The 26,467-nt window shown below is 44.0% G+C and overlaps 1 protein-coding gene across 2 annotated transcripts; it reads left to right on the top strand.

The window, feature by feature from the left end:
* Positions 1-26,031, top strand: LOC117055022 (complement component C6-like). Of its 2 annotated transcripts, XM_033164340.1 has the most exons (18): positions 1-125; positions 2,056-2,243; positions 3,144-3,300; positions 4,670-4,814; positions 5,835-5,976; positions 7,913-8,051; positions 8,638-8,838; positions 13,189-13,429; positions 14,737-14,859; positions 16,649-16,815; positions 17,810-18,035; positions 18,807-18,978; positions 19,729-19,840; positions 21,232-21,364; positions 21,654-21,845; positions 23,008-23,098; positions 23,935-24,176; positions 25,497-26,031. In XM_033164340.1, the coding sequence occupies exons 2-18, from the start codon at positions 2,092-2,094 to the stop codon at positions 25,670-25,672; spliced, it is 2,811 nt and encodes a 936-aa protein (XP_033020231.1). In that variant the 5' UTR covers positions 1-125; positions 2,056-2,091; the 3' UTR covers positions 25,673-26,031. The 2 variants fall into 2 exon arrangements, 1 of the variants encoding a protein (XP_033020231.1); XR_004427566.1 differs by lacking the exon at positions 23,008-23,098 and having other exon boundaries at positions 25,497-25,584.
* The last annotated feature ends 436 nt before the right edge of the window (positions 26,032-26,467 follow it).

Here is a 26,467-nt window from a genome sequence, read left to right as displayed (position 1 = left end):
TATAAAGACTCCTGTTCTGATGGGCTAATGTCCATATTGCATTTAGGTTGACGGATACCACCAAAGGGATTCACTTTGTGTGCAGAAGCCTTCTGTGAATTATTATTTTCACACAAATTGCACGGGTAAGTTTTTGCTGTATTTGTATGCAAGTTGACTCGTGGTTACTGTGAATAAACCTACATAGCAGATCCCCAGTTTGGGTGTCACTTCTAAAAGATCCATTTGATATACTCCTAGTAAAATAAGGAATGCGCCAAAAATGCTTTATGGGGGTGTGGCAAACCCCTTCTGGTTTCAGAGCTGGGGAAAAAAACCCTCTAGGGAATAAGAGAAGCTGTTAATCTGGTTCAGCTGCTAATGAGGTGTGATTTCTGCTTCCTGCAGGGAATACTTTGCCACAGAGGAACTTCGAGAATTATTTTTTGATCCCAAAGACTTCAATTACAAGCTCTGTAGGAACTGATTTATAATGCTATTTGCCGAGTATGTGAAATAGGGACTTAGTTAAAAGGAGTGAAGCAAGTATTGTGAATGATAGCTTTGAAATTCGATGGCAGTCCTTTAGCAACTTTTAGAAGAACAGTGGTGTTATTCATGGCACTGTTAATGTTGTTCTTTGGGTCATGACCTTTTGATTTCCCTGTTCTGCTCCTGCACCTTTAAAAGAGTCCTGATTCATGAAAATTAAGCCGGTGAAACTGTTCTAGCATTGAGGCAGGACTGGAGCTTTGCTGTGTTTCTGTTCGATGAAGAAATAGGTAGCAGTCCTAGCAGATATGGACAAAATGTTTTTGAAATTTTGTAAACGGGGGTAAAATGGTTAGAAAATTCTGTCACATCATGTGAAAGCTAAATATATAAAGGATTAGGGGGTTGTTTTAAAAATGAGGTGAATATTATCATAAATTGGGAAGTTTAATGATGAGAGGAGCTGTTGCAATGTGATTTTTAAAATGTTTATAAGGTTCACAACTGTTTTGATAATTTGTGTGCTGTATTTGAGAGGAATTAGCATTCCAGAGATATTTCTTGAGGAGGCTGATTATTCTTGGATGTGGAACAACATTGAAAGCTCTCTTATTACTCCTTTAAGAGTCAGTAAAAGATTCCTGGTTCCCAGAAAGTCATGTGACTGAATGTTAGTATCAGTTGAAAAATGAAGAGCTGTATGGCTCCTTTTTCAGCATGGGAAAGGTGGGTGTCTGAGTGGAAATAATGTGCGCAGGAGAAGGGTGGGGCAGAGCTTGCATGCAGCTGCTGCCCCCATCCACACTTTGCTCATGAATACGCCTTTGTGGAACAATCCTAGGCATGTCTACTCAGAAGTACGGTAAGTCCCATTGAGTTCAGGCAAGATTTTCTAGGATTGCAGCCTGAGTTCTCCTCACTGCTTGTTCACAGTGGCAGGGATGGAGCAAGGTGAGTGCGGTGGGGGAGGATCGCCCCGGGTATCATTTCTGAGGGGGGTGACATTTGTTGTGCCGCCCACCCGTGACTCCCACCTACCAAGATCTGTCTGGGGAAGTGGGGGAGCTGTGGCGTTCCCCCCTCCCCCCTTCATTTTGACAGCCCTGCACTCCCGGGCTGCTGGAGGAGTCATGCAGGGAGAGGACACAGAGGAGGCAGGTGAGCAAACAAGAGGAGGGTGGAGGGAACTCTGGACCCAAACCCTGGAATCCCCCAAAAGCTCAGCAACTTTTGCCAACCCTCCCCTAAAAAAGCAATGGGTAGATCACAGGCAGTCTTTTTAGACTGTGAGTACGTCACAGTCTCTTGGGAGTCCAACTAGATTTCAATGTGTGTTGGGGGGGTGACAAGAAATTTTCTGCACCGGGTATCACCTGACCTTGCTATGCCACTGCACAGTGGTATGTATTAAAGGCTTTGGGGTCCCATCCTGCTTTCAACGTACACTTCCAGTGATTATCACAGTTTGATTCAGCTTCGGTCATTCACTCCAGGGCACCGCATTGTAGATTAGCTATTAAGCTGTCATATTATAGCGATGGATGTTGAGCTGTTCTAATGACAACTTCTTTTTCTGCATTGCAGACTTGGTTGACTTTTGCTAGCTCCCTGCCTATAGCTATGGAGAGAAAAGTGAATTTCATCCCCCTCCTCCTTCTCCTCCTGCATGCCACAATTGACAGCAGCGTGGGATGCTACTGTGACCATTACCCATGGTCTCCCTGGTCTGGATGCTCAAGGACCTGTAATTATGGCACTCAAAGTAGGCAAAGGTAGGAGAGAAGCGAGACCTTTGACTTCACAAAACTGATACCTTTTTATCTTTCAAGTTGTCTGTTAGGAATACGCCTAGGCAAAAATGTTTTCAGCAGCCATTGAGAAAGGATAGAGGGAAGGTGTCTGCCTGATGTCCATAGAAAGGGAGTTCCAGACTAGACAACGCTCGTGGTTGCTTCCAGTTCAATGATTCTATGATTCAGTCTAAGAGTGGGTGTTGATCAATTTCTTGCAAATGCAGAACGAGTACAGGCAATGACCAATTGATGTGCTACTGGACACCTGTGCATCGGGGTGACCTGGAAGTGTAACTGGGGGGCGTGATGGGGTGGGGCGGGGGAGTAACAGGGCATAATGGGGCATAACAAGGGAGAGTTGGCTTATGTACCAGCAATGGGAGCCGGGGTCATTGCCTGTATTATGTGGCACTTGTAATAGGTCCAGTTCCACAAATCGAAGTGGTCAAGTGGGTGTATATGGCGTAAGGAAATCTTGCAGGTAAACTGGCCCCAAGCTGTTAAGAGGTTTATATACTAACAGTAACACATGTTGTTTCCCCTTTATCTGCCAATTCCCGCCCCTGCGACACACTGCTAATCCTCCTCCCCAAATAAACTTTTTTTTCTTTTAATTTTTATCAGCCCTCTGTCAGACAAGGCAGGCATCTCAATCCTCCATCCCTTGTGGCAGAGCCAGTACCACAAGGGATGGAGGATTGAGATGGCTTCCAGGTCCATTCAGGCATCCTTGAGACAAAAGGCTTTCTTGCAGCAACTAATTGCACATTAATTCATCTTCCTTTCCCCCCTTTGGCCGGCAGGTTCCAAGGCGAGAATTATTTTGCTTCCCTTGACAGGAACCCTTGGCCATGAACATGTTTTTTTCCTGTATTCTAGGCAAATCAGGATGGATGACTATTATATCAAAAACCTCTGTGGCCAACTCTGCACAACTCAGGAATCCAGGGCCTGCAACCAGCAGATGTGCCCTATTAATTGCCAGCTTGGAAACTTTGGTCCCTGGTCAGAATGTGATCCCTGTGTTAGAAAACAAGTAAGTGCAAAAATTGAAGGGAGGTGGGCATGAAAGGAAGGCAATGTCAGGGACCGTGCTGAGGAGGGCTGCACTGAGGAGGAATGGTGGGAACCTCCCCCTCCCCCTGCTCCTGATCAGGATCCTGAATAGATTTGGAACAGTGGTTTGCAGAGGGACATAGTTCAGAAGGCAGAAGCTGGGAAATACTGCGTGAGGAACAGCTAGGAGGAGAAGAACTGGGGGAGAGAGTCACTGTCGTTGGAAAGCGTCCAGCCCAGGCATAGGCAAACTCAGCCCTCCAGATGTTTTGAGACTACAATTCCCATCATCACTGACCACTGGTTCTGTTAGCTAGGGATGATGGGAGTTGTAGTCCCAAAACATCTGGAGGGCCAAGTTTGCCTATGCCTGGTCCAGCCACTCAACCCAAGGTCAAGGAGAGCAGATAAGGTGGTAGCACAGAAAGCACAGTGGTTGCAAGATCAGGATGCAAGATGTGGAACTAGGGAGGAAGTGGGCGGGACCCTCACTTGGGAGCACCTTCATTCCTAGGAAATGGATCCTTTGTTCTCTAGCTGTGATCATTAAAGTTCTAACTGGTAAGAGACTCCTTTCTCTTTGTTCTGCTTGTCTACGACCAAGGGGGGGGGGGAGAAGCTGAGTCCCTGAATCCTGACAGGCAATGAGAAATGTGAGTGAGCCTTTTGTATTATTTTGATTCATTCGAAGTACAGGTCACTATCCATTCTGAAAGTCCCAGCTTCAATGCTCAGCATTTCCAGGTAAGACTGGGAAAGATTCTCCTTCTGAAACCCTGCAGGGCCTCTGCCAGTCACTGTAAGCAATAATGAGCTAGATTGACCATTGGTCTGACTCAGTCTAAGGCACCTTCCTATCTTCCCACAAACTATTCAACTCAAGGCATGCACTGTTATTTCCTTAAATTTGTCTGTAGAGGGGAGGCAAAATCTCCTTGTCCTCTCCTCATACTCTGTTTTCACTAGTGGCACCAGTGTTACGGAATGCTCTCCCTGCTGAACTACAATAGACCCCCATCAGTATTGGCATGCCACCGGCTTATAAAGACACTGCTGTTGTACAAGCACTCCTCTGATCTCCTGGCCTAAAGATCCTGTTGTAACTGTTAATTGCTGCACTATTTTAATGGGCTTTTTAATTGCACATTTGTATTGTGGGTGTTTATTTTAATGTTTTGGAGGAATTGCTTTCTGTGTATTTTAATAATGCGTGTTTATATTTTTGGTAATGGGTTTTATACTCGTAAATGACTTAGAAGCCATTTTGGCAATTAAGCAGAATATAAATTACTTGACCATGGTGATGATGGTGATGATGATGATGGTGTTGTCCTTGTTCTGTCTTTCAGTTTCGTGTCAGATCCATTATCACACCTTCTCAGTTTAAGGGGCAACCCTGCAATGAGCCACTGGTAGATTCCCGGAGGTGCTACCCAACCAAACAATGCAACATAGAGGAAGTAAACTGTGATAATAAATTCCAGTGTGAAAATGGTAACCCATATTTGTATCTTGATTCCTTCAATCTAGATGCACCATAAAAAAATTTTACAACCATTTTAGTAGTGAAGCAAGTTCCATGTGTGCAGTGGACTGTCTCCTTTCCCCATGCACCCCACCCCCCTTTCCAATCTGTTGCGGGGAACACACAGAGTGAATTTGGAGGGTGTGGGGGAAACAGAAGGAACAGAAGGAGGGGAAGTTTCATTGCATGAGTTGAAGCTGTTCCACTAGTGCAATATTTTTGTTGCATACAGCCCTATTTATTTATTCGGGTGGTGCTGTGGTCTAAACCACAGAGCCTAGGGCTTGCCGATCAGAAGGTCAGTGGTTCTAATCCCCATGACGGGGTGAGCTCCCGTTGTTCGGTCCCAGCTCCTGCCCACCTAGCAGTTCAAAAGCACGTCAAAGTGCACGTAGATAAATAGGTACCACTCCGGCAGGAAGGTAAATGCCATTTCCGTGCGCTGCTCTGTTATGCTGGCCACATGACCCGGAAGGTTCTGCGGACAAACGGCGGCTCCCTCGGCCTATAGAGCAAGATAAGTGGCACAATCCCAGAGTCGTCCGCGACTGGACCTAACGGTCAGGGGTGCCTTTACCTTTACCTTTTTACCATGTTGACAAAGTGATCCTCTCCAACCAGTTCTTCATTCCAGATTAGTTTCTGTATCTGGAGGGCCACACACAGGTTTCCCATCCTTGACTTAGTGAAATAATACATTCTTGGTGTGTGTGTGTGTGTGTGTGTGTGTGTGTGTGTGTGTGTGTGTGTTTAATAGTCTAAAACAATAGCTTCTAACTCTTAAAACTATGTTGTGAAAGGCAGGGCCCATGGCTACCAAATCCATCTTGGCAGGCATCTTGACGGGCTCAGTGGCCACTAATGTGGATGGCTATAAAAGTGAATTAGACAAATTTGTGGTCAGTCATTGTGTGATAACAGAGTACTGGACTATATTATTGGTCTTTGGCCCTGATACAGCAGGTCTCTTGTTACATTCCTGACAACAGGTCGGTGCATCAGCCGAAACCTGGAATGCAATGGAGAAAATGATTGTGGGGACAATTCAGATGAAAGGAACTGTCGACGTGTGAAGGCTGTGTGTAGCAGAAGGCACGAGAGCATTCCTAGCATACAGTTAATAGGCCATGGGTAAGGAAGCTATTCTTAGATGCCTTTTGCTTGTTCACATCTATTAAATAAGTTTAAAAGAACACCTTACAAACAGAATATAAATATATCACCCAAGTATGCTTTCTGCATGCACTATTATTACTGTGGTTTCTTAAAAAAATTGTAAACAGAAAAATATATTGATTTCCATAACATGACTGATAATTTAACTTGTTTTAACCGATTTTAATATTGTATTTTTACATTACTTTTCCTTGTATTTGTTGGGGGAGGGTGTATTTGACTGGAGAGGGAATTACAAGGAGCAAATGACAGGCAGAGAAAGGATTAAGCCTCCTCTTGCAGTTGTTCTGCAGTGACTAGATTTCCCAAATGTCTAATTCAACTGCAGCAGACACCCTACCCACCCACCCACCCCCCGGCATAATGATGGCCCTTGCCTTCACACTTTCCCCACCACAAGGTGGAGCAGAACAAACTGAAAAATCTTGCTAATCCCATTTAAATTATTTTTAAGATACCTCAAAATTCCTACAGAAGTTTCACTTGATCAGAATAACCCACGATCTAAAACCCAGGATTTACAGCAGTTACCATACTATTTTAAACAATCATGGCATACCTGCCCCGGCCCCCGTATCCAGGGAACTGTAGTTTGTTAAGGGTGCTTAGAGCTGTTAGAAGACCCCCTATTCCACTCACAGAGCAACAATTCCTAGAGTTCCCTGGGAAGAGGTGTTGATTTTTAAACAACTCCAAAAAACTGTGGTTAACTTTCATGCCGATGAATTGCGTTAACTCAGAGAAAGACGGAATGAGCTGATAGGAGGTGGTGTTAAGGCTGGTTTCTGATTAACTGGATGTGGGTGGTGCTGTGGTCTAAGCCACCGAGCCTCTTGGGCTCATCGATCGGAAGGTCAGTGGTTCGAATCCCCATGGCGGGGTGAGCTCCCGCTGCTCTGTCCCAGCTCCTGCCAAACCAGCAGTTCGAAAGCATGCCAGCAGGAAGGTAAATGGCGTTTCCGCACACTCTGGCTCCCGTCACAATGCTATGTTGTGCCAGAAGTGGTTTAGTAATGCTGGCCACATGACTCGGAAAGCTGTCTATGGACAAACGCCGGCTCCCTCGGCATGAAAAGCGAGATGAGCGCCGCACTGTTTCCCACAGTCTCCTTTGACTGGACTTAACCGTCCAGGGGTCTTTTACCTTTACTTCTGCTTAGCTATGAAGGAGTGGGTTCTGCTTTTATAAACAGGCATTCTTAATACATGGGAAAGGTGGGACTAAGGGTGGATGAACATAGTCAGTTTCAGTTTCTCTTGGTTTCTCATTTTTCCAATCTTATGCTCAGTTTGCCTCATTCCCACTCCAGTCTGTGATTTATTTATTTTGTAGTCTCCATGAAAAACTGTATGGATTTTCATATTCTGTTCTCCTAATATAATCATTTTTGTACACAGGCTTGCCTAATAGACACATTTTTGCAAGCAGTCTTCCTTGATTTATTGCATTTTCTACGTTATTTTCACAAATGTACACATCTTTGTGCACATGTCTCACGTTTCCCTATGCTTCTTTGGTTGAAGCACTGCATTGAAAAATTTGCAAAAGCATGAATTTTGAAGGATAGTTTGTGTTTTCAATCCAGTATTGGTTTGGGAAGTGCACATTATGTAGATTTACATTAAAATGTGAACTAAACAATTCACTCCCCCATCCCTAGCTATGATAGACATGAACAGTGGACAAGTTGAGAAGGATAGGTTTATACTCCAGCCTAGCTACTCAGAAGTAAGTACCATTGGCTTTCAGGCTATCCCTCCCAGTAAGTATGCATAGGCACACAGTGTTATTTATTCAGTCAAGTCACTTATCCATCTTATTTGACTGACAAGTTGGCCCTTGGTGCTTTTTGTGACCAACCAGACTTTCTGAAATCTTCCCTCTCTCCAGATTTCATCTTCTGGCACAGGAGAACAGAGGAGAAGTCCTTGGCAATTCTTTCAATGCAGGCAAATGTACACTTGTGAAAAATAATGATACACGAAAGACATTTCGGGTTCCTACAAACTTAGAGACTGTCAACTTTCAGGTACTGATCACAAAATACAAAGCACCAGATCTTGCATACAGAAGCTCTACAATTATTATAAGGCAAATGATATCATACTTTAGCAACAGAGGACTGGATGTTTTCCAGAAATCTATGTATCTTTGGGCAATATCCATCCTGTTCTATTGTGATTTGAGGCTTACTGGGTAAGTGGAAGCAGACAGAGCAGGCAAATCAGGACCCTGGACAGTTCCCCACTGTTTGAGCTATGGTAGATGTTGTCACAGCAAAGGATCTGATCATCTGAAGGCTTTTTGTGGTTCTACCCTCCCTGGGAGTTGTGTAATTTTTTTCCTGCAGTTTTGTGTTCCTGTGTGGCTGCAGAATTGCAGACACTACAGTGGAGTCACCCCCAGAGTCCAAAGATGAAGGGGAAACCATGTTCTTAGGCCAAAATGATTGAGAAAGTGCTGCTGAAGGCTCCCTATCCCCTATGCGGGGTGACTTTTGGGACATCCTTGGTGACATGCTGACCTGGATGTAGGAGACATAATTTTTGAATAGAACTATGCCTTATATTTATTGTGGGTGCATATCATTAAATCTCTGCTTTCCCTCTCCATAGACAGAGAATGAAGAGGATGATGTGGCATCTGATTTTTATAGTGATTTAATTCCCCTAGAGTCTTCTTCTTCTGGAGGCAGCTCTTCCTCCAGCTCAGGCAGAGGATCCTCTGGAATTCCATATCTCTTCTCCAGAAAGACTAAAGTAAAGGTTACTTCTTCATCCTCCTTCAGAGAGGCTGTGCAAGCTTCATATAAAAAGGTACTCGTGTTTTTGTTCTCTCCTTTTCCCCCAGTCTCTGTCCACTAGTGCTGAATTAATAATAATAATAATAATAATATTTATTATTTGTACCCCGCCCATCTGGCTGGATTTCCCCAGCCACTCTGGGCGGCTTCCAACAGAAACCAAATACAACAATATCAAACATTAAAAACTTCCCTAAAAAGGGCTGCCTTCAGGTTTTTTCTGAATGTCAGGTAGTTGTTTATTTCCCTGACCTGTGATGGGAGGGCGTTCCACAGGGCGGGCGCCACTACCGAGAAGGCCCTCTGCCTGGTTCCCTGTAGTTTTGCTTCTCGCAGTGAGGGAACAGACAGAAGGCCCTCGGCGCTGGATCTCAGTGTCCGGGCTGAATGATGGGGGTGGAGACGCTCCTTCAGGTATACAGGATTCAAGTCTTGACCAGCAGAAGCGGAAAAGGATATGGTTTATTTTCCAGGGAACACAAAAACTTTCCTCTCCACTGAAGTATCTGTATTGTGAGAGAGCAGAAAATTGTATCATAGGCCTGAAAGTGTTGATCAAAGCAGATGAGTTTAGAGCAGTCCATTCAGATAATTGAAAGGGAATACAGAGACATTATATTTCATATACAGCTTATATGTTTCTCTTTTTAAATGGCTCTTGATGGGTGAAATTAGATTTTTTCTAAGCCCATGAAACCACTACAATACAACTGGAATAAGAGTGATCTCTTCTTGTTTATCAATGTCTGGCGGCGCAGGAAAGATAGATAATATTGGATACATTGCAGTCAGGGCTGGGGGAGAAACACTGTCGTAAAGGTGTGTCTTTTGAGAATGTATCTGTACTGAGATTAAGGTTAGTAGACCTGATTGCATCTGATCAAAAACTTCAGTTCTACTCATTTGTGTTTGAACAGAGACAATGCTTTTCCTGTTTCACTACAGCTGTTAGTTTATGCAGGGTTGCTGAGATGAATGTATTTTTATCAGGGAAGATCACCGCACTCATTCTGCATACATTTGTGCAAATAACCGCAGACTGACCTTTTGCATTCCATTGCTATTTAGTACCAACTTTTACACACCCACCCTTTCAACAACCATGTGTATTAAACCTGACAACCAAAGATCACTGTTTGAACAAGAGCAAGTGGGGCTTTCAACAAAATGTTGTGATGTATCCTCACTTCCTAGCAGTGGTGTTCCTGTTTAGGGTTCCTGCCACCCAGCCATACTCATCTCCAGGATAATATAAGTGTAAGGAACTCAGGAAGATGCATTGTATTTATTTGCCCACCTAATTTTCAGTTTTTTGTTTCCCATCTATCAATGTTCTGTGGCTGCTGAAAATTCTCAGCCCTCACTGGGCTATAACTTTTGGGGGAGGCGGCGAGTTACTGTTTGTTTTAGGTTACGTGTACCTCTGCCAAAACTGAAGTCCCCCTGAGAATGCTAATATTCTTGTCTCTGTGACTTGATTTTGTCGGTACCCACCGCCTGAGGTTGCTATTGAAGGCTGTGATGTTGGTTTGGACTTTTGATCAGATCAAGCAAGGCAATTCTTTTCATGTCTTCACAAAAAATGAAAGGAATTTACTTCCAAACCAATTATATTTATTCTGCACTAGGGAAAGGGGAGAATTTAGATCCGAGTTGCATTTAAAAGCAAACATCCATACTTTTCAAAACGATACAAACACAGCCGTTTTTTTGAAATTTGCACTTGTCTGAATTTTGCAATGCAGTTCCCCAGTCAAGGAATGTGTACAAAACTGCATATACTAGGATAAAGTGTGTATATATTGGTTAATATGCATCATAGCAGGGGAGATTGTCCAATAAAAATATGTATATTTTGAGAATTTTACATTAAAATGCAGATGAGTTTTCATGATCATGGTTGTTTTTTTTAATGACAAACTGATGTGGAAATGTGGAGAAGTGAGATTAAGATAGGGGGAAATGGCAGAAACCAAAATTGACAGATTCACCCATACCTATTCTGCACAGACATCACTGATGCTAAATCTAGATGCCCTTTTTGCCCTGATATATCTGGCAGCAGTTAAGATGAGACCTAGTGTGGTTCAGGGACTAAAGTGTTGAAGTAGATTTCAGGCAACCTGGTTTTAAGTTGCCACTCGGCCAGGAAGTTCACTAGATGACTTTGGGCAAATCATGACATCTCAACCTAGCCTACCTCTCAGGCTTGTCATGAGTATAAAATGGGAGGGAGAACCTTTTGCACTGTGCCTTGAATTCTTTAAAGGAAAAGTGGAATATAAATGGAATGAGCAAATCTCTTTTATTTCTTTCTGGAAAGCATATTCTGCATCGTGAGTTGGTGGGTTTTTTTTATCATGGTGCAACATTTGTCCTTTCTTTCTAAAGTATATTTGTAAATTCTAAATGAATTCATAATAGCCTGTGTTTCAGTAAAAGTGTGGGTGTTATGAGGTATAATATTTTTTTAAAAAAAATAATGTTCTTGGTAGCAAGTGAAACAAAAATGAACATAATTTACTTTAGTGTCTGCAGTGCAGAGATAAGCTTTCTTCTTAAACCAGTTTATTTCTTCATTCATTTTTTTATTTTAGAAAAGTATCACAGTAGAAACAACGGCCAGGGATTGTAAATGGGAAAATATTTTAGAAAGAAAGAAATTGTTGTCCATTTACTGATAGCGTGTAATATATAGACCATTCCGGACAGAATTTTTGTAAATTGCAATAAAAGGAACCACAAACCAAGAAAGAACTAAAGTTAAAATTCTCACCAAAAAATCATCACCATAAGATGTGGCACAGCTGGCTGGTTTTATTGGCCTTCAAAGGTGAAGGGACATAATCATGGAGGGGTAGTCCTTTTGGCTACTATTAGCCATCACTCCCACTTATGGTGAACTCAGATGTTGAGTGCTGACACAAATTCATCCAAAATTGGGCAACTGATAAACAGGAGGTATTAGGGTGTGTGTGTGTGTGTGTGTGTGTGTGTGTGTGTGTGTGTAGGTAGGTAGGTACATAGGTATTTGTGGGATGTAAACACAGAGCAGTCAAAACACAACATTGCTAGAGTGGACATGAAGGTAACTCAGTCCTCCAGGCATAACTTCCTGCTACCTGGACTGAGTTAACTTCCTCTGTGACCGGAAGTAGGTGTGGTCTCACCTAGGAACAAGATCCCAAGACCAGTCACCATTTTCTCCTTGTCTCTTGAATGAGCAACAGGCATGTTCTCCTGGCTCTCAGCCAAGAGAACAAAGGAAACTACTTTTTCCCTATGGAAGTAGCAACCACATGTAAATACTTTTACTAAGCATGCCTGCCTTCTGAGAAACACTGTGTAACTCAGGAAGTAATGTGAGTAAACTCTTTTTATTCATTTAAGATATATTGTGTCGTGTGCAGTCTTTTAAGAGGGATATAGGGGAATTATACCAGGAATATATATATATTATTTTAGGCTTTAGCAAGCCTGTGCAAGCGCGTCTGCTGTGTGTGTTTTAAAAGGGAATGTAGCTCTGCTAAGTTTGGAGCTTGTTAACACAAGCTGGGATGAGATATATAAGTTAATATATACTCATCCACACTCCTAATCATTCCCACAGTATTCACCTGTGAACTGCTCCACTGTATTCACATACCCTCCACCTCTTTGAAGCCCAAATCCGGGACACCATCTTCCTGGATGCCATCTTCCCCATTTTTTTTTATCATGAGAGCATGGTGGCCATTTTGGTTGCCGTGATCTTGTGCAATTTCACACCACACTTCCCCCCCCCTCCCGGGCATAAAATGCTTTTTTCAAGCATGGCACCCAAAAATATGAGATCATGGCCTTCCTAAAAGTGCTAATTAGGGGGTAATTGCACTGTGAGATCACAGCAAGCAAAATGGCTGCCGTTCTCTTGTGATTAAAAAAAAGGGATGTCCAGGTTTTTTTTTGCGGGGGGACAGTTGTGGGGTATGTATTCAGCCCTGAGAAACACCACAGTTCATGCGACAGCAGCACATGAGATGGTTTTCTCTGTGGTGGCTCCAAGGTGTTCTGGAATGCCCATCCATTTCCAGGTGTATCTTGTCGCAATTGATAGACTTTTTTTTGCCTTGGACCAAGGTGCTGTCCTAGGCATTTCCCCTCCTGCTGTTTTATGTTGCTGCACTCCCGTTTTGCTGCTCTTGTGATCTTGTTGAGCTTTGTGCTTTTGATTCATGGTTTTAATGAATTTTACGTTGTTTTAAAACCATTGTCATTTTATGTAACCTGCCCTGGGAGCATTGGGTGAAGAATGGCCATAAAAATCACATAAGTGTCTTATTAGCAACTGGAACAGGCTCTAACTTTAATTCTTCCATTTTAGAACTCCAACTTTATTAGAGTCCATAAGGTGATTGCTGTGTCGAACTTCACAGTGAAACAGTCGGACTTGCACCTCTCCGGAGTTTTCCTACAGGCCCTCAACAGCTTGCCTCTGGAGTACAACTATGCCCTTTACAGTCGGATATTTGATGACTTTGGGACTCATTACTACACATCTGGCTCTATGGGGGGCACGTATGACCTCCTCTATCAATACAGTGCTGAAGAGCTGAGAAATTCAGGTATGTGGCAGTTAGCTAGGTAAGATAAGCCCACATCACCATTTTAACAGCAGTTAATGGCCCTGTTTGGGGGAGAATGGGAGAGTATATGCAACAATTTCTTTTTTAAAAAACCCAAACTTTTCCAGAAGTTTCTTTAGTGATATAATGAAATAGGGTATGCATGAGGGAATATTGTACCAAATATTGAGGGCAGGGGACCTGAAAAAGGAATGTTTGTTTAGATTTCTCATGAAGAAGGCACAAAGAGGAATGTTTAGATCATGGACAGTGCAGTTCCTCTCTCTTATGCCTACTCTGACCAATGTCGTCTTGGGTAACTGAGTAAATTTGGTTGTGTGCGTGTTTGTGTGACATTTCCTTGGTTCCATGCTCTCTTCCCCAGCAACACCCCCCTATAACTCCCATTGTTCCTACCACAGACCTGTAAGTCTTGCCCTTGCAGGAACACCATGGCAGCTAGGTTTCTGAACTCTGGCAAACTTCATCCAATTCTGGCAGTATAGAAATGAAAAATGTATAGACTTTTCCTTTGTTTGAAAAAATCATACTTTAAAGCTGGCTGCACAAGATGCCTGTGGATTTATCTGCCTAGATTAGAATTTGGCAAGCAATCCATTTTGGATGGGCTGCTGTACCTACAAATTTCATCCTCTTCTAGAGAAAGGCGGGTGGGGGCATTTTTACATCATCCATTGTTGTTAATTGGGTGGATCCAATTTGGTTCTAAATGATTTGCTTTGGAAAGACAGAGAGCACCATTGAAAAAGACCCTACTGCTCCCCAAAGCTGCACATACAGATGCAAGTTGAATCTTGTGGTCAAAGCATACCCCTAGAACTCATTAGGGGCTCAGCTAGATTGGTAAAGAAAAAGCATTTTATATGCATTTTATATGCATTATAACACTGTGGCACCAATGCGATTTCTCATACCAAGTTTACCAGAGTATTTTCCTGAAACACTTATTTGATGTGTCTAGAACCAGCCTAGGTTTGTGTTATTTTGTATTATTTAAGATTGCTGGAGTTCTGATTCCAACCCAGGCACATATTGTTGATATTTTTCTGTAATAGTAGAATGCTGCCAGACTTAGGAGCTGCTCCTTCTGCTAACTCACTAAGATGCGCTGACCAATTTTAGCCAGTTCTGAAGAACAACATTTGCTCTCCACTTCGGAAAGAGACAGTGAGCTATTCCCACAGTGTTGTTTGCAAGGCGGAACAATAAGTAGAAATGACGTGAATGCTGAGTTGCTTTGCGAATTTTATAAAGTACTGGGGAAATGATTTCTCTCCCTGCTATAGGTTTAACAGAGCAAGAAGCAAATGAGTGTGTCCGGACAGAAACAACGAGGCGTGTCTTCTTCAGGAAGAAAAAGAAAGTGCGTACAGATTGCATCAACAACAGAATGAGTGAGAAGCATGAAGGTAGCTATAAAGGATAGTGGATTTCTAGTGATTCTATTGTCTCGGAGTGTGTCGTGGTGAATAATAAGAATAAGCAATAACCTCAATATCCTTTGTTTTTCCAATGGCAAATACTTGCAGAGAGAGCATCATGTTGATATCCAGGGATTCAGCTGTTTTCATTCTTTAAAAAACAACCTCCATTGTATTCTGCGCTAGAATAGTCCAAATGTTCATGATTGCAAAGCACTGCAAGAGACTAATGTGAAAGTTTTTCATTATATATATATATATATATATATATATATATATATATATATATGCAATTATCACTTGCTTTTTGGGAGGGTTAACTGAAGCAGACATGGTCAGGGAATTTAGCCCTTTCTCTGCTGCTGTCCTTGGAAATCTCTCTTTTCCCCCCCCTGTAACTGCTATTTACATTAGGAGGAAATACCTCCCTTAGCAGATGCTATTTGCATATTTATTTATTTATTTATTTATTTATTTTACAAAAAAGAGCGTCAAATGCATGTCAACTCTAGTTTGGTCTTGACCGTTTCAGCTGACAAGTGGCTAATACAGGAAGAAACATAAGAAGTGAAACATATCGTAGAAAGCTCCATCCTGCATCTTGCATACACTATGTAAATTAAATGAATTTACATCTGCCCTGCCCAGTGGCCTTCTTTGGTGTATAAGTCTATATTCTACTGGTGCACTGATGTAATACTGCAGTCTGCTCTGCTCCTGTTCAGGACAAGCCTATTCCCAGGGGCGGAGCAAGGGGTGGGAGTGGGGGGGGCGGTCCGCCCAGGGTTCCGGGGGCTGACACTTCGGTCGACCCCGCCCCGCCCCACTGGCGGGCCCCAGACAGGCCGCAGGGCGGAGCGGGTTTGCCCCGCAGCCTGCTCGCAAACCTGCTCAGCGGCATGCGAGCAGGCTGTAGGGCGAGGCTGCTCCGCCCTGTGGCCAATTCGGGGCCTCCTGGCAGTGCCGCTATGGTGTTGCACGCATGCGCAGTGCATTGTATGCATTGTGCACGCGCCGCTGCGTATGATGCACGACGCGTGGCACGTGCGTCAGACGCAGCAACGCTGCACATGCGCACTGTCGCTGGGTTCTCGGGTGACCGAGCGGCTTGGTTGGCGCCTGCCTATTCCATTCCCCTTCCCACCCAGTTTTCTGATTACTTCCCCTCCAACAGTCAGTCAGCATTCCACAGCCTCACTGGAATATTTAGTGGGTTTTTCTCTAATTAGATTTTTCTCTAATTCACTAAGGTGGCATTCAGTGATGTTAGGTAACCCATTTTTCTCTGCTCGCACAGTTTGGAATTAAAGTGTGTGGGCAAAGAAACAGCATTTCTGCAAGTAGCAACAATCAGCTTGCAAGTTGCAGGGCATGGCATTTGCCAACGTTCAGATGATAGTTGGTGCTTGCAAAGCCTTGTGTTGTCACAAGTGCCAATAATCATGCCAGCACTTGCTATGTAGCTCAAGCACTGACCATCAGAGTTGCCTTCAAAACAAACCTTGTTTTCAGCTAAGCTGACCCACGCTTGACATAATATATGATGGCAGAAGACGATCAGGTGGGCATGGCTTGGTCAAAATGGCTTCATGGGCCAAACAGAGAGGCCTAATAGACCTTATGATGCCCATGGGCTGGAGGTTTCTCATAGCCAGTATATCTTTCATTCTTTCAGGTGGTTTTCTGCAAACCACCATCTGCCTTGATTTTGAACAGATGCTGCGATTTTGAGCATTGCTCTGGTAACCAAAAACCACTCCTTTCAAATCTGTTCCAGGTTCTTTTCTTCAGTCCTCTGAAAAGTCTATCTCATTAGTAAAAGGAGGGAGGTCTGAATACGCTGCAGCACTTGCCTGGGAAAAGAAAGGATCTTTCCCAGAGCATGCCGTATACACAAATTGGCTGGAATCGACCAAAGACAATCCAATCGTTGTTGATTTTGAGGTAGGAAAGCAGAAGCAATGAAGCAATGTATCCTTTTAGCCCACAAAGAGATGAACATTGGGGAAAGCATTTATTAATCTGGTTGTGGATATTCTGGTCACAAAATAAAGTTAAAGAGATAGGTGAAGAGCTGTGTAACTCAGTGGCAGAACATCTGATTTGTAATCAAAAGGTCCCAGGTTCAACCCCTTGCATCTCAAGCTGGGACTGAAACCAGGCAGTGTAGACTAGGTTTCTTCACACTTTTCAGACCTGCTTTTAGCTCAAACATGTTTTGGGGGGACCTGTTTCTTAATCTTTGAGCAGACATCTGCATGGTGGTAGAGTTCCTCCTGGTACTCGCCTTGGATCAGCCCACAACTCACTAGGAGGCACTTATCCACCAGATGAAGACCAGTGGTATAGACCAGTGTTTTTCAACCACTGTTCCTCGGCACACTAGTGTGCCGCAAGATGTTGCCTGGTGTGCCGTGGGAAAAATTGAAAAATTACTTTATAAATAGTCAATATAGGCACAGAGTTAATTTTTTAAACATTTTCTAATGGTGGTGTGCCTCGTGATTTTTTTCATGAAACAAGTGTGCCTTTGCCCAAAAAAGGTTGAAAAACACTGGTATAGACAATTGTTGGGTATCTACTTACATGGGTAGAACAATAGTCCAACTTGGTTTAAGGCAGCTCCCTGTGTCCTTCTAACTTTGTAAAGCACCTAAGGAGAGATGTGATTCTTTAGGTGTTGTTCGACTCCAACCACATTACTATTCTCTTTGTAAACCACTCTGAGGTGCCCCCCCTTTTTAAACAATCAAGCACTGTATAAATTTTATGAACCAAACAAATAGCTCCCATCATCCTGAACACTGGCCATTTGGGCAAGTGGTGATGAGCGTTGGATTCCGACAGCATCTTGAAGACCACATGTCCCCCATTCCTGAGATAAAGATGCACTGCACTTGTTAGGACTTGATGTTACCTCAAGACTCTTTTTATTTAGCTGGCTCCCATTTTGGATTTGGTGAAGGACTTCCCATGTGCAGCGACTAAACGGCGTAACCTCAGGAAAGCTCTTACAGAATATGCGGAGCGATTTGACCCCTGCCGATGCGCTCCCTGCCCCAACAATGGCAGGCCTGTGCTCTCTGGAACTGAATGCCTCTGTGTGTGCCAGGCTGGTACTTACGGCGACAACTGTGAGATGAAAGCACCTGATTACAAATCTGGTATATTCCTTCATAATTTTATTTGCACACTGCTTTTCCGCAAAAGGAATCATGCTCGAAGAAAAGGGATGCACCTCACAGGCAACCAGCACAAGAACAGTTTCATAAAAACATAATAAAACAGCAATGTCATAGCAAATATAACAACATGCAACAACCCTCCCTCTCCCCACAACATTTCAGCTTCACATGGTCCTGATACCATGGCACAAATGCAGGGTAGTGCAGATATTACTATAACAACTAGAGGAGAGGGAAGAAGATTTTTGTGTGTGACAGTGCTCACCAGTACAGGGTACCATCACCTCCTCTTCTTCTTTTGGTGTCTATAGTAGCCATTTTGTGCTGGCACCTATGACACTTTTAGGAAAACATAAGTACCAGTGTTGCATTTAAAAAAAAAAAAAAACCAGGCAGAGGGCCTTCTCAGTAGTGGCTCCCGCCCTGTGGAATGCCCTCCCATCAGATGTCAAGGAAATAAACAACTATCTTATTTTTAGAAGACATCTGAAGGCAGCCCTGTTTAGGGAACTTTTTAATGTTTAATATTTTATCATGTTTTTTATATTCTGTTGGGAGCCACCCAGAGTGGCTGGGGAAACCCAGCCAGATGGGCTGGGTATAAATAATAAATTATTGTTGTTATTGTTATTATTAACATTATTATTAGCGCTGGGTAGAGGCGTGTGCTGCTCTGACCTTGTGTAACATTTCAGTGAATCTTGTGGTTATTCCAGGCTTGTTAGGGGTTTCTCTTCTCATCTGTTTCAGTCGCAGTGGATGGTCACTGGAACTGCTGGTCTCAATGGGGTCCTTGTAATGCTGCCCATAAGAGATATAGGACCCGCGAGTGTGACAATCCTTCACCGCTAAATGGAGGGAAACCATGCGAAGGTGAACGGGCCCAAGAGGAAGAATGCTACCTCTCCATATTTGCTGACAAGTAAGAGTGAACTAGAAGGGCTGTAGTTCCATTGATTTCCATTTGTCAGGATTCTGCAGTTTCCCTGTTTGCAGAATTTCAATGAAAATGGAGCCAGGAGTGGAAATTGCCAGTGCTCACTTAATTGTTCCATGTCTGTGGTAGAAATAAATCTGGTGCGTATGATCGGTTTTGTTGCTACTTTCATTCCACAAAGAATACATCATTTATTATACACACAATTTGCATTGTGCCTCCTTTGCATTGAAATGAAAAAGTAGAATAATGTAATGACAATGTCAGTTACATAATCTACATGATTAATTAATTAAGTTTGGTAAGTCCACCACAGCAGGCAGCGAGGCAAACAATGTAGTCTTTGGCAGAAGATGATCTATAGTGGAACAGAAACAGCGCTGCATGTGACAAATAAAGAGACAATGGAAAATGATGCCTTTTTACATCTCAGATTCGATCCCTGGTATCTCCAGACAGGGCTCCAGAACCATGAAAAGCGATTGCTCCTCAGTGAAGACAGTATTCTTATGTCCACCCAAATCTCTGAGAAGTGAGAGGATTTTGGGAGGGGGGCAGGAAGCACCTACCTTGTTTTGGTTTCCTTAGAATGAAGGTTACTGGAGACTGGTGTCTTTGTGACAATTATTTAAATTAATATTTAAGAACATGGAAGAGCCCTAGAGTCTTTCTGGTGGTTCTAGGAAGCAGTAAGCAAACAAGGGTTGCATGAATTCCGTGGTTCTTTTCTTCTAGGGGGGCCTTGTGTCTCAACGATGGTGATGAGAAAAAGGAGAGGGATATTTTGGTTGAGCAGCCTGAATCTGGATGCCTCAAACCAGACCCTCCAGAACATGGATTCATCAGGGTGAGTGTTGGAGCTTGTTTCTCTCTAAATGGGTAAAAGCCTTTATCTTAATGCTTAGCTTGCTCTTGCTCCTGTCTTCAGCAAAGAGATGGCCTGAGAGGCCTCTGAAGGGCCCCTTCTTGCCTTAGTGGACCAATTTGGGATTTCTCATCCATGTTGGCAGCAGGACCAGCAGTGTTCCATGAGCAGCTGAGAGCTGCCATTTTAATTTCCCACAATTCTTCAGAGAGAATGTGGATAGAGAAAAAGCTTTTCTCCCTCTCTCATAACTCTAGAACTCCTGAACATCCAATGAATGTTGGGAGATTTAGGACAGATAAAAGGAAGTCCTTCTTCATGCAGTGCATAGTCAAACTGTGGACCTCGCTCCCACAGGAGACCGTGGTGTCCACCAACTTGGATGGTGTTAGAAAGAGGGTTAGACAAATTCATGGAGGATGAGGCTATCAATGGCTGCTAACCATGCTGTCTACCTCCAAAGGTATTGTGCTTCTGTGAACTAGTTGCTGGAAACCTCAGGAGGAGAGAGTGCTCTTGTGCTCTGGTTCTGCTTGTGAGCTTCCTGAGTTGGCCACTGTGAGAACAGGGTGCTGGGCAAGACGGGCCTCTGACCTCATCCAGCAGACTCTTCATCACATCATTGCAACTGTTTAATGCTTGAAGAGTCATTCTGCCTTTAAGATAGAATCATAGAATTGGAGAAGGGGACGACAGAGAAGGGGAACAGGAGAAGGGGACGACAGAGGATGAGATGGTTGGACAGTGTTCTCGAAGCTACCAACATGAGTCTGACCAAACTGCGAGAGGCAGTGAAGGATAGGCGTGCCTGGCGTGCTGTGGTCCATGGGGTCACGAAGAGTCGGACATGACTGAACAACAATAACATAGAATTGTAGAGTTGGAAGGGACGCAGAGGATCATCTAGGTCACCCTCCTGCAATGCAGGATTATGCAGCTGTCCCATACGGGGATCAACCTTGGTATCAGCACCACACTATAACCAACTGGGCTACCCAGGAGGAGATAAAACATTAATGTTTTTGAGATTGGATTATCAGACTAGGATTTGGGAGATCCTCCTGGGAATTCCCACTCAGTCATGGAGCTCACTGGAACCATTCACTTACTTTCAGCCTCACCTACTTTACAGGGTTGTTGCACAGATAAAGGAACGGTGGACAGCTTTTTGGATACACTAGCTTTACTGGGAGTACTTGTGTAGAAGGATGGGATGGCATTTGCCCAAATAAATGGAAGAGCTAGCGATATCCTGAAAAAAGGCTCTGTGGAAGAGCTTTCGTGTTACCGATCCAAGTTGTGATTCCAAAACTTTTTTAAAACTTGGTTCCAATTGTTCAGCAAGTAAAACCAATTTTCCCTTTTGATTTCAGAATGAAAAGAACTATTATGCTGTTGGCGAACAAGCTGAAGTTGTCTGTTTGAGTGGATACAACCTTGTGGGGTATCAGTTCTTTCTCTGCTTACCAGATCAAACGTGGGCACAGAGGCCTGTCGATTGCCAGCGTAAGAGCCAGAAAAATCCTTGCCAGATAGAACGATTCCCCCCCTCCCACTGTGTGATCTTTTGTGGGTTCTCCCAACCCCTGCAAAGCCAATTAATGGAGAGGAGGAGAAGTGGGGGGAAAGCCCCATTGTGTTAGTGGGACTTGTTGCTCTTGCTTCTGCTAGTGCAACTGTTTAGTTGAATCTGGAGCAAGGGGATAACTAAACATTTGAGTGGATCTTTCATTGCACGTTTAACCTGCAGGCTTTTTATCACAAGATAATATTTTATTATTTTATTTTGTTACAGCATCCTCTTGTCTCAGACCATCAGCATCTCCTAGTGTATCCATTTCTCCATTTAAAAGTGACTACAGCATTGGGGAAACCATCCAACTTAGCTGCCCTGCAACCTACATCCTAAGTGGCCACAGACAATACACTTGTGGGAAAGGACCATCCTGGAAGCCTCCTGTTTGGAGCCTGCTCACCTGTGAGAAAGGTAAAGGGAAGCAAGTTGATTCTATGTGGTTCAGTTGTTAGTAGTCTGTCAGACCAGGACTGGGTAGGTGCAGGTTCAAAGTCACATGTAGCAATGAAGCTCACTGGTTGACCTTGGGTCAGTCACTGCTCCTCAGTCTTTGCAGGGTTGTTGTGAAGATAAAAGTGCATGACTACATATGTCATGTCATGTTGTGCGGATGCCTGATTATCATCTTCCAAAGCAACTACTCTATTCTGAACTTTAAAATGGTAAGTGTAATGCTGGCGGTCAAAAGAGGCTCAAAGACTCTTTCAAGGCAAATCTTTAAAAAAAGGTCATATAAACACTGACAACTGGAAAACAATGGCCTGTGAGTGCTCCAATTGGAGAACAGCCTTTGCCAAAGGTGTCATGGACTTTGAAGATGCTCAAAATCAGGACAAAAGGGAGAAACACGCTAGGGGAAACCCTCACCATGATCAACTCCCACCCGGAAGCTTATGTCCCTACTTGGAAGGACGTGTGGATCCAGAATTGGCCTCCACAGTCACTTATGGACTCATTGTTAAAACCATATTTATGGAAGACAACCTTACTTGGCTACGAGTGATCGCAGAAGAAGAAGAAGAAGAAGAAGAAGAAGAAGAAGAAGCAGAAGCAGAAGAAGAATGGTGCCTTGAGCTCTCTAGGAGTGGGGAGGAATAAAAATGCAACAAATAAATAAATGGACACCCACCAAAACCACTTTTTACGCATCTCTCTGATATAGTATGTCCTCCTTTCCGGTCCTGCCTTGTGACTTTGGGCTTCGTTGCCGCTGTGCTATCTTGCTTCTAATATATCTCTTCGTCTCCTCAAAGCCTTCTTCTCTCATTTCATACCACATTCAAGCTCTATGTCTGCCAATGCTCAATGCAGGCGAAGGACTGCAGCTCCTTGGCAGAGCATCTGCCTTGCCTGCACAAGATCCCAGGTTCAATTCTTGGCATTGTCCAGGGAGACACACTTCTGCCTGAAACCCTGGAGAGCTGTTGCCAGTCAGTGCAGACAGTACTGAGCTAGATAGACCAAAGGTCTGACTCAGCATAAAATAGCTTCATAGGTTATGTTATCTGCAATAGGATTTGTGTTTCCGAGCCCCATGAAAATCATGCTTTGCTGGTTGTTGTTTTCCCCCCAGATGGTCACTCTCAAGCTCAAGGCAATTGCAGGCCAGGCCAAAAGGAGGCTGGATCCCAGTGTGTGTGCCTGTCGCCAACAGAGGACTGTGGGTAAGGAAAGCTTCATCCCCTCCCCCCCCCCATGTAACATGTTGAAATCTGTATAGCTCTAAACTTCTTTAGCTGGAGTGGGAAGTTTCAATGAGATTTCAATGCTTGTGGGATTCCCCATACATATGTAAATAAAGAAACAGACAATAGCTATTAAGCAGCATGACAGAGATGTTGATGTACACACACATTTCTTTTGTTCCACTGTCATCCTTGGTCAAATAAGCTTTTGAAACACTAACCTGCTGCCCCCCCACCCGAAAAGAAAACCCACTACAAAACCTGTCTGGCAAGAGATTACTGTACTCACAGCGAGCAGCAACGATGCTTCTCATGTACCTCTTTCAACACTCTGAAGAACAAACAAAGCATCATCTGCCTCCATGTCAGATTTATGTTGATCTCATAAAGCTGCCTGATAAGCCTGGGGACATTCCAGACTTTAGATTCATTGTCTCCTTGAATCTCTCCAATGTGCTGAGCAGGCTTCAGGTTATTTACAATCAACTGTTCTACAGTCCCCCCTTTAAAGCTGATGGAACCTAGGCTGCTCCTTCCTTCCTTCCTTCCTTCCTTCCTTCCTTCCTTCCTTCCTTCCTTCCTTCCTTCCTTCCTTCCTTCCTTCCATCAGAGACTGGTTCATTCAGGCAAACAGGGCACTGCCCCACTAAACTCAACCTGCCCTCTTTTTTGCAACCAATTCAGAAGGTGGCACTAGCTGTCAGGTTCCTCCTTTTTGTTGTGCAGCAGGAGAAATATGGGGACAAAACTAGAATTAGCTTCTCCTTTCACTCCTCCTACTGTCCACTAAATTCTTTCTCTTTGTGCTTTCGCAGCCACTACTCTGAAGATGTTTGTGTCCTGGATGCAGCTTCTGAACAAACCCTTACAAAGCCCAGCTGTCAGTACTTGGCAGAAAAATGCCTTGCAGAGGATTCGCTCCATTTCCTGCATGTTGGCCCTTGCCTCAGTGACACTGACTTGTGGTGGGCCAAGGAAAGGGCCGAAATGTCCGCAAACAGCCTAAAGAAAGAACCTTGTGGCTACGACACATGCTATGATTGGGAGAGCTGCCTGGGTAAGCATGACTCCTCAGTCCTGGAGTGGCTCTGGGCTAGTGCTCAGCACTGTGATTGCACTTGCAGCAATTACAGTTGCATCTTTAGTCAATTAACTTGATTAACCAATTAAAACAGAGGCGAGAACCTTTTTGGTTCCATGGGCCAAACTTGGGTTTTAGCAGGCATTTCCATGGCATGGAATTCAGCCAAACCGAGCAGCACTGGCATAGATTACGAGACTCTTAATCTCATGTTCATGGGTTCAAGCTGGGCAAAAGATTGGACTCCTTTGGGCAGGGGCTGGACTCAATGACCCCCATGGTCCCTTCCAGCTCTACAATTCTGTGATTCTATGATTTAACCCCCTGCCCACCAGCTAATGAGTGAGGGGTTAAATTCTGCTCATTTGGCTGCCCAGGAACAGCCAACCCACCCTCACGGATGTCAGATGATGTCACTAGTGTTGTCAGTTGATAGGTGGGTGGGTGTGGTTTGGAGAAATGGTTCCATGGACTAGTGTGGAATGGCCCACAGACTTGGAGGTTCCCCACCCATGGATTATAGCTTGCTGTCCCAACTAAGCTGCAGCAAGTGCCCAACATGGCCAATAGAGGAAAAGAACGTTATCAGTTTTGGAAATCCCAGGGTGGTCCCTGTAGAGCTGTGATGCCCTTCCAGCTCCCAACACACAATCGAAAGCTACATCTTGTACAAATAGCAGCAGCTAGGAAGGGAAAGTACTGTTTGTTTTATGAAAACGATCTGGTATATTTCTGAGTGTGTGCCTGTGCTAAGAAGTGAAATCCCCGTGGGATTATTTGTTCAAGCATTATTGTGCAACAAGGGAAAAACAACCATGGCTTTTCCCGTAAGGTTACGAAATGTTTCTTGGCTGGCCTGTTGCACCGACCGGTTCAGCCAAGAAAGGGAAGGACAATGGCTGTGTGGAGAGAGGTCAGAATGAGGCTGCCGTGTGAAAGAGAATCAACTCTTTTCTTTGAAGTATAATAAGCTAACACAAGTTAGTACATTGTTTCTCAGTGTGTGAGCTGAGCACATCTTCAGAAGACCAGGAAAAGAAGACAACATTTTAATTTTTGACCTGGCAGCTCTTAATGTCAGGAGCTGTGAACTTCCTGGGGAACTGTCGTAGCCCAGTGGCAGAGTATCTGCTTTGCATGCAGAAGGTCCCAGGTTCAATCCCCAAGCACCTCGAAGTTGGGCTGGAAGAGATTCCAGCCAGACGCTGCATTTCTGTCTTGCTTCTATAATACTTCCAGCCTTTAACATGCCTGGGTACCATTTGAGTGAAACAAAAACCTGTTTCTCTCTTGCAGAGACGCACAATACATGCTTCTGCCTGATCCCTAGCCAGTGCCTGCCAAGTGAGGAGCACCTGTTCTGCCTCAACGTTCGGCACAGAAGGATGACGGCCAACCTCTGCACACTGGGGGCCATGAAATGCTCCAAAATGAACTTTGAAGTAGCGCATGAAGGACGCTGTTTGGACTAAGAGCCGTCGGGGGTCACTGCTGGGTTCACAGCTTGTGTGGTTGCATTTGTTCTGGGCCTCTACATGCAGCTTGGATTTCAAAGACTGAGCTTTCCGATTCAGGGCTATTTCTTCTGACAGCCCAAATGCGCGTGGGGGTTCAAGGCCACGCCAATCCTGCTTTCCATCAGCTGACTTTCTCTGGCCATGCGTAGAGTGTCCTTCCTTCGAAGGAAGCCAGCTTCTCTACTTAAAAGATGCACCTGAGAGCACACAGCCTTAGTGTGGAGTGCCTTTTCTCTCACAAGAAGCTGCTTTATGAAAATCCCATGACATGATCAGAATGCTAAAATATAGAAAATAAAGATAAAAATATTGAATAGTGGGAATTCAGTAAAATTAGGGACAGTAGGCAGTGTCAACCTGAGGCATTTTGCTGCCAGAAGTGGGCCTCAACTGGTGCCTCCTTACTACAGTCAATATTTTTTATATATATAAACTGTTACTGCACACTTCAGACACTAGGTTTTGCCTTCTTGCCTTCTATCCCCTTCATAGTGCCCCTGGGAGGATGCTACTTCAACTCTTGCATGTCAGGGCCGGCCCTACCAGTTGGCAAAGGTCTCCCTCTATGAGTCTAGAGACAGCTGACATGAGCTAGCAATCTATTCCAGGGGACAGGACACTCAGGCTCAGGGCAAAATGTGACCCTCTGGGCCTTTCTGTCTCTCCTCAGGCCACCCTACTCATTGGCTCTGCCTTGCACCCCCTTTGAGTGTTTTTTTGCCTCACTGGAAGATCAGTGGTTGGGTTGAG

The sequence above is a fragment of the Lacerta agilis genome, chromosome 11 (assembly GCF_009819535.1).
Source record: "Lacerta agilis isolate rLacAgi1 chromosome 11, rLacAgi1.pri, whole genome shotgun sequence".
Taxonomy (NCBI): Eukaryota; Metazoa; Chordata; class Lepidosauria; order Squamata; family Lacertidae; genus Lacerta; species Lacerta agilis.
This window is presented reverse-complemented; position numbering and strand designations above follow the sequence as displayed.